Genomic DNA, 12221 nt, shown 5'->3' on the forward strand with positions numbered 1-12221 from the left:
AATTAAAATGAATAAATAAAATTAAAATTTTAAAATATAAATTTAAAAACTTTTACCATAAATAATTAGTCATATAAATTTAAACATATGTCAGTTTTATATCAATTTTTATCAGTTTTATATCCCTGGGAAAACTCGCTGAAGGACATTGAAAGGATAATTATTATTCATCCTTGGAAAAACAGCTGAAAATAATTATTTCGTCATCTGTTGGTGATGGAAATGAGTGAGCGAGCTCATGTGTGTGGGACTGTGTCAAAATTATGACTCAGCTGTTGTTGAACTTTTGTAATCATTCAATCTTGTATTCAATCTGGTACTTAGTGCCGGTTGCAAAAATCCGAGTTATTTTCGATCCTGATTAATTCCAGTGGATCCTTTTTTTGAAATGGTCTTCTCTCATTTGGTTCACGCAGGAACTCCTAAATACCGGACCTGAGCATACAAACAAGATGGCCGCCATAGTTGGTGGACTAACTTACTGCCATCAGCTAGGTTCCAGCTCTCTCTAATAACTTATTACTGTTCAAAATCATTTTTAAGAATTTAAATAAGGTTTAGTTTAATTAACTTAATTAAGGTTATTAAAAAAGTAATTATTTGATAGGGTAACTGGACTTTATTTATTCTCTTGCACATAGCATTCAAGTGCAATTCACATGCACATAGCTTATAATATCGTTATTTTATTCTAGCCTAAGAATTCAATGTTCTCAATTTTCGTGACTTTGCTTGCTTGGGCAACTGATTATTATTCTTCATGTTGCAGTAATTGTTCAGAAGTATATTGCACAATACTTTTACACAACGATTTAATTGTGTTGTGAGAAGGTTGATTTGGAAAAATTGTAGGGGAGGAACCATCACATAAAATAGTCATAATTTCTTGGAATAGTCACATAAAAACCATCTTCACACAAAAACTTGTCTTCTTTAATAATGCCTGATGCTCTAAAATGATTGATACACACAGCCAAATTGTTGGTGACTTTAAAATCTTTCTACACCTTGTCCATTTTTTCCTCAGCTCTTTATCTTTGGTCGAATGGCTAAAGTGCACGTCCAGTGCCAGCATACCTGTCATAAAATTTTTGGTTGGGATCGATTTATTATGTTATTTTGAGCACAAAATCACAAAAATTAAACGGCGGTCACTATTGTTTTTAAAATAAACTAAGTTCATAGTAGCACAAATTTACATGCATTTAACCTATAAGCTAAGGTTAGGAAAAGCTTTAGGTTAGGAAAGCTTAGGTTAGGAAAAGCTTTGGGTTAGGAAAACTCAGATTAGGACTATCATAATTTTATGATTTCAATAATCAAAATGGCTGCTACTTTATATTTACCAAAGTGAATATTGCTACTAAAAGGGGGTTTTCTATAATATAGTTCGATTTACACCCAGGGACACAACAATTTCTAGACATGTTCAATTAAAACTGTTCATACTCATTGTAGCATGTTGTTATAAAGCTAAATGTTGAGTTACGGTTGATAAACAAAAATTAATCCACGGTTGAATATTATAAAATGATTGTTGAATAAAACACTTTGAACACTCAACACTCACTATACATTTTGAATTCTTAAAACTTTACTATTCACAATTTGAATTCATTAAACACTTTGAGTAGCCTACTGAAAAAATCCAATTTGAATCTCTATTGCATATTAAATAATCAATTATAGAATGATAATTGATTAATTATAAAACTTGTAAATATTATAAAGCCCATGACATTTGTAAACAAACTTTACTTACAACTAAATACTAAAAACTGATGACAACATACATATCAGTGTCAGCTGAGTTGAGACTCCACCAACTATCGCCGTCATTTTACCTAGATTTTCACACAGGCGCATGTCCGGTATTTAGGAGGTCCTGCTTTCGTACTCCAGAGCGAAGTTCGGTCCCCGATATTAACTTTTACATAGGTACCGTATAAATTAATGCTGTTTGTGGATTTGAATGGATGAATCAATCATTGACCGAGCGAAGTGAGGTCTAAGATTTACGTCGACTGTTTGGCATTTCTCTTAATGTTTAAATGTTCTTATGTTGCGCATTTACAGCAAAACGCGGTAATAGATTTTCATGAAATTTGACAGGTAGGCCTATATTCCTTTTCAAATTGCGCGTCGACGTATATACAAGGTTTTTGGAAATTTTGCATTTCAAGGATAATATAAAAGGAAAAAGGAGCCTCCTTCATACGCCAATATTACTGTAAAAATCAGACTATAGAACTATTAATCATAAATCAGCTGACAGTGATTATACAGATGTGTGGAGAAGCCAGTCTATTGCTGTATATAGGTCTATAGTTTCAATCAGGTACTTATGGATAAGAATACTGTGTGAGGTCTACTGTTCACAGAACTACTAGTACAGATGAGTCTATTCTCTTTTACAATTTATTATTAGATTCTGTGATAATATTACACTCACAATACCTTGATGCAGCTGGTTCTAACCCGTGCTGGTCTTTTCGGGAATATTAAAGCACGATGATGAAAATTAATACAGCAGAGAACTTGGGCCTGAGTTTATCAGTTAGTTTTGTTCGAGAAGCCCTAAGGTACTTTATTTTTTCAATTCAAAGTAATCATTAAATAACATTGAGACTCAGTGCAACTTCTCTGATAAAAGCGTTCCTTCAACAGAACTACAATTTGAGTTTTGATTGTTTTATTTCACAGGTGCAGAGATATCCCCCATCAGCGTAATCACAACATTTCTGCTGATTGTAGTGCACTTAGAATACTGCTATTTCATCCGTTTTTTCATAGTATCTACAAAAGCAGTATTGATTCATTTTATCTTCCACATCTGTAAGTTTTTAGTAATTACATACTTCACCATGATTCGAATGAAAGAATACAAGAAATGTATCGATGACTCTCTTCAATTACTGTTGACGATGAAGCATAACCATATTCTCCCACCGAGATCCTACTTTATTATTTATGAAATCATTTCTGCTTGTTTTCCTCTTTGTTTTGGTGTAGAAAAGGCAGCTAGAAGTTTATACTTTTTGATGTGGGTTTTCATCGACAGCACTTTAATGTTTCACTGTATTCCAGTAATATTCTTATGCAGAATATCAGAACTGTCATTCAGAGACATTAATCTGACAATCAACACTTTCAACTCGAGAAACATGAATGTGGATGCAATGAAGCGCGTTTCCAAACGCTACATGAAACTATGCAATCATATGAAGAGTATAAGTCGTCATTGTGGCCCAATTCTGTGCATCTGCCAAATTACTATGATGGCGACCATAATTCTCAAGCATGATTTTATTTTTAATTTGAATACAATCGATACTTATGGATTGGTTAATTGTCTGAGTGAGAGCTTTAGAGGAATTTATGCTTTCTACTTGATTGGCGAAGCGAATGAGAGTGCCTACAAAGAGGTGAGATTACATTATGTAACTAGGAGAGTAGGAATAGATCTATAGTGAGGTCCACGTTATAATGGCAGTGTACGATTGACAATACTGTTGCTGTCCTTTTCTATCATACAACGAAACAGATAGCGCTATCTCTCTCGCTTTGCAATGTCAGTTTGCCAGAATATTTTATTTTTACTTTTGACAGTGACTGTACAAAAGTAGACAAACAATTCTCAGCCGCCAATTTTTTCTTCATTCTATCAAAATACTTGAGTAAATAAGTCGTATAATTGATTTAAAATGTATTTTTCAAACAATAAAATACATTTTAGACATTACCATATATGAGAAACACAAATTGAAATACCTGAAATGACATTTTAAAAGTTGATAACTAACCATCCTAGACTCTATCCATGCTTCAGTAGGCTACACGTATAGATTAGACCTACTCGTACCGGCGGTATAAATAATATTGAAATGCTATTTCAGAATATTTCCATTGAAATTACTTTCTTTGGATAGGATTTCTATTATCTTTAAAAGAAATTGGAGAAGAATACCTACCAAATAACCTAATTTCTGTTGGTTTGAAATTCAGATTCTTGTACCACAGCTTTTTAAATTAGCTACCATTTCAGATTTGTATAAAAATAAAAATCTGATCTCAGTTGTTATGAAAGCAAATTTTTTAATCAAATTATGAAAAAATATATTTTCTTGATTAATTTGACATTAAATTGATTATTTTATCAAGGTTATGATAATTATTATTGGATCAAATTTGATGAGAAGAATTGAGTAACAGCTGTGTACACTCAGTGGCAAAATGGAGAGACTTGGCAACGTTTTTCTCCTATCTTTCTTCACTGCCATTATAACGTGGACCTCACTCTAGTAATTTATTACAGTGGAAAAATATATACATCAGCTTACAAAATTTACATATTTAATTATAGATTATATTAAATGAAGTAAGTAGGTACCAATAACTTGTTGTTTACTTAACTTGCCTTTTAATGTGCTGTATAGATACGTTTTTTTTTGCCCCCTGCTACTTGTTGGGAGTGGTTAGTTATCAAGTCCATTGAGCTCCGGCTGTTGGCCAGGGTTTGCATGCCGGGGGTCAGGAGGTCAGGAGTTGTCTGGCATCGACTGCTGCTCAGCGCTCAGTGTTTGCAGATTGTACAACTTTCGATTGAGAAGCAAAATGCTCTCCCCTCTCGTATCGTTTGGGTTTGGTATTGGATCAATTCGGCTCATAATCCAATCTTTTAATTTTACTCATCTATTTCATTATCCATGAGGAACTGCAAGTAATAATCCTTTTGAGAACTATTTTAACGACACTACAGTCTAATATCTTTGAATATTAGTTATTAAAACTAGTACTCACTGAGTGTTGAAAATGGATTCAAAAATTTGAAAGCGCTCCACAGTGGGTACTATAGTGTGGTCCACCTTATAATGGCAGTGGATAAAGATAGAAGAATAGCGATGCCGATTCTCTGCATTAATTAATTATATTTCTACACTGTCAAAAACATAATTGTAATCTTTGTGGACCTAGAAAAGGATAGTACCACCGGCTTTGACAAATGATAGACAAGGATAGCGAAACCAAAGTTGATCAAATACTGTCATTATAAGGTGGACCTCACTATAGCTAATACTGTAACTAATATTCATAGATATTAAACTGCAATGTCGTTAAAATAGTTCACAAGAGGACTTTTAATTTTGTAATCAGAAAATATAATTGTCGTATATTTCCAGGAGAAAATTTGTTCACCAGAATTGCTTGAGCTTTCTTTTTTTGGGGAAGTATGCTATTGTGTACCGTACATTAATTTGATTATTGCAGTGTATATTGTATAGTCTATTGATTAATTTTTTGTCATTCATGAGGAATAAATAAATAAATAAAATTAAGTTTTGTATCATTCAATAGTGGAGTTATCACCGATTAAAAATATCGTGGAGAAACTGTAACCGAACTGGCGGGTAGATCTGGTAGCAGGCCCAACCAGTTCGGACATAAACTTAAACCTAGTTAGGAGGTCGGCCCAGTCCTGCCTATACGACCCTGGAAGCCCTCTGAGCTTGAGTGGGTTAAAATCTCAACCCCAATGGGAAAGAGGCACAAACTCCTCCAGGAGACGCAGACCACAGCAGAACTGTTCGACTCTTCCTCTTATATATCTATAACATGCCTTAACTAAGTGAGAACAGGGCGACTGGAGAAACATAACGACTGTTGAATCGAAATAGATTAAATTTACGACATAAATTGAATAAATCGATATAATGTATCCCTCAATAGTTCGCAAGAATGTCCAATTAGTTGTTAACGTTGGAACATAAAACTCTTCTCAACTCTCATTAAATTCAAATTCTAATACTACACGAAATTAATGCCTTAGACATCGGCTTAAAAAAGAAACATAGGTTGCCGTGCTACCAATTTTTCCTTAAACGGTTGGAATAGCATTTAACACCTATCAACCTAAGGATAGTTGTCGGCTCCAATGAAATAGATTCTTGATAAATTGTGAATGGATCTATTGCCTATGAATGAGAAATCCAGTTTTCAGAGCAAATTAACTTATAATCTTCAGATGAATTTATACAAATACACAAAGAAATATATATTAAGCCTAATTATTTTTATAGTAACTACGAACTAAAATACTTATCTAGTTTACAGTTGAAACACAGTGGCTATTGGCTTGACTACACTAATAGCTAATTATGAACAAAAAAGAACACAAAAATTTGTATAAAACTCAATTTAAAACATTAATAAACGAAAATGATTCAGAGCAAAACTCCACAACAACACTTGTAGCCAGCCATTTTTCTAGAGAGGGCTGAACAGGAAAAACCTAAGTTGCAAGTCACCAAGCCAACGCCTTGTTCGGTATCGATTTTTACAGACACGTCACCAAAAAATTATAACTTACAAGTTTAGAATTCACATTCTACATCTGTTCTCAATAAAACTTTATTTTGAAAATATTATTTTAAATTTTTTATATATATCTCGATTTAAATAAACCATTTATCTAGTAATTTGTTAACCCTGCCTCGGTGACACCATGGAACAATGCAACAAACATTTACGATAATAAATTCTCCGTCAAAAAGTTTGTCCGTCTATTGATGACTCTGATATTTACTATAAAGTTCCATAGATCTCAAATTGAAGATTCGATTCAAATGTGAGAAAAAATGTAATATTACAAATACCCCCCTCTTGACACAAAAAAATTTTACTGTTTGAAAATTTAAAGAAAAAATTTACATTGACCCTAATGAAAATTGTTGAAATTTAAATTTGAGAACAGTAACAATTTTTTCTAGAAAAACATTACATGTCATCCAATAATATTGAAAATTATTATAAAAATTCATCAATAGCGTTTGTTATATGTTTCCAAACAATATCTCAAAATATAGAATATCAATATTACTTTTGATTTAGCTTTATAATTTAAAGAAAAATATCTCAACAGAAAGTTTAATATGTAAAGAATAGTTTTTTGAAATTGCACATAAATTTAATAGATAGAAAAATTCAATTTTTATTGCATAAAAAAATTTAGTATGTTGAATGAAAAATTTATTATTATTATTATTATTTTTTTTTTTAAATGAATTGATGAATTGTTACATTTAATTTTCACATAAAATTTCAATAAATCAAAAATGTTCATTTCTTTCACTATTGACGCGGTTGATTTTATTGATGCACATTTTGGAAAACAGTCCGTTAAGGCACTCAGTATGATTTTCAGTTAAGTGTGACTCCAATGTGATGACGTTAGTGTTGGGCTGATCTGGATGCACGTAGTGTTGGGCTGATACTTGTAGTCGACTGATGCATATCAAACTCGATACAGGTGACATCTCAGTTAGCATTGCCTCATGCTTGTAGTAGACGGCTGCATACCAAACTCGATACAGGTGACATCTCAGTTAGCATTGCTTCATGCTTGTAGTAGACGGCTGCATTCCAAATTCAATACAGAGTCACATAAATTTTGTATCATATTTGTAATTATACAATGTACATTTCAGGCTTGAAATGACAATGTAATTCGTTCTTTGGAAAAGAGATAGACGCTGCATACAGGATTAATTTAGGTGAGGATTAATTTAGGTAAGGTTTGGTTTTTTGATACTTTCAGTGTTCAAGGTTTAGAGTTCTGCATACAGGATTAATTTAGGAGAGGATTTTTTGAATCAATTCTTTCATGATACTGTGACTGTTCTTCTGAATTCAAAGTTGCGAATGTGAACATGGATGGCAATTACCTCCAGGTAATGCAGTAGTGTTGAAGTTTGAGATACAAAGTCAGCAATAAGCATTGGCATTGTTATTGGCGTATGCTTTGGTGTCGGCATTGATTTTGGCATTGGCATCAGCATTGGCGCAGGCATAGGCATTGGTATCAGCATTGGCGCAGATATTGGCATTGGCGCAGGCATCAGCATTGATTTTTGTTGTTGGCATCAGCATTGGCGCAGGCATTGGTATTGGCACAGGCATCGGCGTAGATATTGGCATTGGAATCAGCATTGGCGCAGATTTTGGCATCAGCATTGGCGCAGATATTGGCTTCGGCGCAGGCATCGGCGTAGATATTGGCGTTGGCATCAGCACAGGCATCGGCGTAGATTTTGGCGTAGTTATTGGTGTTGATATTGGTGTTGACATTGGCGTAGTTATTGGTGTAGGCCGCAGCGTAGATTTAGGCGTAGTTATTGGTGTTGATATTGGTGTAGTTATTAGTGTAGGCCGCAGCGTAGATTTTGGCGTAGATATTGGCGTAGTTATGTCACACTAGTTCGAAAATCACCCAAATGTTCTTAACACTCTTCATGGCGTTCACTTGTTGCTGATTTCGAGATTCACATGATAACTATTTCAATGTTAATGTCTGTGCTGTACCTGTTATCTTAAAATGCTTATAAACTAAAAAGAAAAACTTGATTAGGCTATCAATACAATCTAATACACATGAAAATTATTTTTAAGTATTTATGAAATTGAAATTTGTTAACATCTTATTATACAGTCAGCAATACATAAATTGTGAAATATGGACATATCAATGATAAATTTAAAAAAATTCATTCATTTTCATATATTCACTGTTCAAATATCAAATTTTAATCCATTCTTCAAAATAGAAATAGAATTTCATAACACCCTGTATCATTATCAAAATTGTAAAACACATCAGATCATCACAACAAAAATTAATTTCAATATATATTTCAATAATTTCAGACAATTGGTCTTCTATTCACAATCATTTCATAATATATCTGCATTTCATTATCATTTAATATAACATTTCATTTATAGCAAGTTCATTTCACATTAATGATTTATCATTCAGGGTTTCGAAATTATTTAGTTTTAATTTTTGTTCAAAAATTGTATAAAAAGCGAATTATTTAATATTGTTAATCATCGTTTGTTGGATACTATAGTTTATTTCGACTTTTCAATGTTCTAAACACAAACTACATTTCATGACAAAACTTTACTATCAATCATTAAACAAGAAATCATTCAAAACATCAATAATATTTTGCTTCAAAGGCAAACAATATTCATAAGTAATCATCATTTGGCATCTATGGCAATCAACATTATTAATCATTATTTTTGCATCTATGGCAATCAACATAAGTAATCAACACAAAAATATTATCTCATTACTGCCTCTCTAAGTCATAACCTCTGTTATTCCTTCTTTAGGCAATAATGGGTTTCCATCTCAAAAAACAATCACATACCAGCAAAATTCTAATCAACAAACCCCACTAAAAATTCTACATACACTCCAGCATCCATTTCAAACGATAATCAATCATATCAAAATTTATAGAACAAACAATTTTAAAAATTTTGAAAAAGATATCAATCACAAAAACTTATTTCAATTAATAATATAACAAAACGTTTTAAATTGAACCATTTATTTTTTTAAAATAATTTAAAATTTTAAAGACTGTATAATAAGTACAAACATTTCAAGATTATAATACAAAGATGATCAAGATGAAATATGGGTAAATAAGTTCCCTAAAAAATACAAAAAAGAGAAAAAGAAAACTGGGTAAATAAATTCCCTAAAACAATACACACAAAATTGATACACTTCACATGAGTGATACATGATGAAAAAATATACCGCAAGCAAACAATTATTTACTCTACAATGGATAGATTTTAGAAAAGTTAAGTTTTATCAACAATTTAAAGATTAGGAAAATAAGCTACTATTTTAACTTCTAATATTATTTCAGAAAAAATACAAATTTAAATGACTATGGACAAGATTGGTTAAGATATGCTTCATAGAAGAAATTTACTGAACATTACACAAAGACAGGAAAGAATCGAAAATTGAAAAGATTAAGGGCCAAGAAAAATAGGCTACAGGAAAGAAAAAAGACACAATTATGGACTCTTACCATACACTGCGTAGCGATTATGCTATTCTGAATCCCGGCATAACACAGGATTCCTAATCATTGTGTACTGGGGAATACCCTTTCATCATGTGATTCACTGTCATCATCTTGTAAATAAGCAACTTGAAACAACCTTTAAATACTAACACATCAATGGTGACTTTGCGTTTTGTTTTCTTCAAGAACATAGTTTTATTCATGGGTTCATTTGTTTCAACAAAGCTGTTTTGCCTACAAAAGTTAGTCATGTTCACTTGAGAATGCATAGCATACACCTTTTCAATTCTCAGTTGAAAGTTGAACTCATCAACTTGACTCAAAGCAACATTCATTTTGTTTACATTGTTCCTAACCTCCACAGAAACCTGTCTCATGTAATCATTCACTTTGTTTATAGTTTTCCTAACCTTCAATGTAGCAATATCACTTTCATGATAGTTGACTTTCAGTGAAGACAACTCCCTACCTACTTCTTTACTCAATTCTACTGTCTCACTATGGTTGACTTTTTCAACAACAGTAACTAGGCCTACATTGTCAGAAACTTGAATGAGTTGATCTTGTAACTTAACACTACTATCATCCTGCTTCAATTTGTTTTCATTTTCATGATTATCACTCAATGTTTCAGCAAATTCTTGCTTCATATCATCAAACCTAGCATTAAACTTAGCATTTTGCTCATCAAATCTAGCATTTAACTCATCAAACCTAGCATTTTGCTCTTGTTTAAAATCATCAAACAGTTGTGTTAAGGCAGCTATTAACTCATCATCATTTTTAATATTTTTCATATTGTATGCCATTTTGCTAGTCTGCGCAGATAATATATTCATTGGGACTTGATCTCTCTTGAACCGACTTCCCACTCAGCAACAAACCATTCATAACCTATCAAGATATCTATCCACTAATAATTTCTATAACCAGAGATTTCATAGTGTACCATTTGGGACATATTTATTTTGTAATTCGGTCCCATCACAGGGGTAACATTTGCCGTGCTACCAATTTTTCCTTAAACGGTTGGAATAGCATTTAACACCTATCAACCTAAGGATAGTTGTCGGCTCCAATGAAATAGATTCTTGATAAATTGTGAATGGATCTATTGCCTATGAATGAGAAATCCAGTTTTCAGAGCAAATTAACTTATAATCTTCAGATGAATTTATACAAATACACAAAGAAATATATATTAAGCCTAATTATTTTTATAGTAACTACGAACTAAAATACTTATCTAGTTTACAGTTGAAACACAGTGGCTATTGGCTTGACTACACTAATAGCTAATTATGAACAAAACAGAACACAAAAATTTGTATAAAACTCAATTTAAAACATTAATAAACGAAAATGATTCAGAGCAAAACTCCACAACAACACTTGTAGCCAGCCATTTTTCTAGAGAGGGCTGAACAGGAAAAACCTAAGTTGCAAGTCACCAAGCCAACGCCTTGTTCGGTATCGATTTTTACAGACACGTCACCAAAAAATTATAACTTACAAGTTTAGAATTCACATTCTACATCTGTTCTCAATAAAACTTTATTTTGAAAATATTATTTTAAATTTTTTATATATATCTTGATTTAAATAAACCATTTATCTAGTAATTTGTTAACCCTGCCTCGGTGACACCATGGAACAATGCAACAAACATTTACGATAATAAATTCTCCGTCAAAAAGTTTGTCCGTCTATTGATGACTCTGATATTTACTATAAAGTTCCATAGATCTCGAATTGAAGATTCGATTCAAATGTGAGAAAAAATGTAATATTACAAGGTACATACATTTAACTACTCTCTACATTATGAAAATATGCAATTGTCATGAACCACAAGGTTTGACATACCCCCAAACATCAGTTCCTTCTGAAGAGAAATAATTTTTCCCAACTTTAAAAACTAAAAGCTGATCAGGCAGTTTTGGCTGACAGACTAAAAATGCTGAGGAGAGGTAGAAGTGGGGCTAGCATTCTCGTCTCCCCTCCAGCCAGCTAGTGGAAAAAGCTTTCCACTTATCTTTCTGTAAAATTACACACTTTTTGATCGCCTACCTCCTGAGACAGACCGAGCTGGCCCGTGGATGGTCATCCCCTGGTTCTCCATTCAGACCATGGCAAGTTAGGATGGACATCAACAGTATAACGGTATCGTTCCACATTCAATTTATTTTTCAATATTGTTTTGATTTTAAAAATTCCAAATTAATTAAAAATGAATAATGCTTTTTAAACTGTCATATAACTTGTTTAAATAAAAAACACAATAATCTGTCCAACACATTTCTGTCTAACGTTTTGTAAAATCATTGG

General features: G+C 32.4%; 1 protein-coding gene and 1 long non-coding RNA gene across 6 annotated transcripts in view; one reads left to right on the forward strand and one right to left on the reverse strand.

The window, feature by feature from the left end:
- Positions 1-882: 882 nt before the first annotated feature.
- LOC120351856 lies at positions 883-1953 on the reverse strand. 2 transcript variants are annotated; one of them, XR_005571589.1, is made up of 2 exons: positions 1794-1953; positions 883-1077 (listed from the first exon to the last, which is right to left on the reverse strand). It is a non-coding gene; the product is annotated as an uncharacterized LOC120351856 (long non-coding RNA). The 2 variants fall into 2 exon arrangements; XR_005571590.1 differs by lacking the exon at positions 1794-1953 and adding an exon at positions 1347-1756.
- A 420-nt stretch (positions 1954-2373) lies between these two features.
- Positions 2374-12221, forward strand: part of LOC120351851 — a 55771-nt gene continuing 45923 nt past the window's right edge. For 2 of the 4 annotated variants that reach the window (XM_039430545.1, XM_039430546.1), the window contains exon 1: positions 2864-3425. In XM_039430545.1, the coding sequence (XP_039286479.1) occupies positions 2865-3425 (561 nt within the window). In that variant the 5' untranslated portion in view covers position 2864. Of the gene's footprint in view, positions 2583-2703; positions 2836-2863; positions 3426-5059; positions 5853-11689; positions 12057-12221 lie in introns of those variants that run through there. The other 2 variants (XR_005571585.1, XM_039430548.1) reach the window with 2 other exon arrangements.

This window comes from Nilaparvata lugens, chromosome 6, assembly GCF_014356525.2.
Source record: "Nilaparvata lugens isolate BPH chromosome 6, ASM1435652v1, whole genome shotgun sequence".
Lineage (NCBI taxonomy): Eukaryota > Metazoa > Arthropoda > Insecta > Hemiptera > Delphacidae > Nilaparvata > Nilaparvata lugens.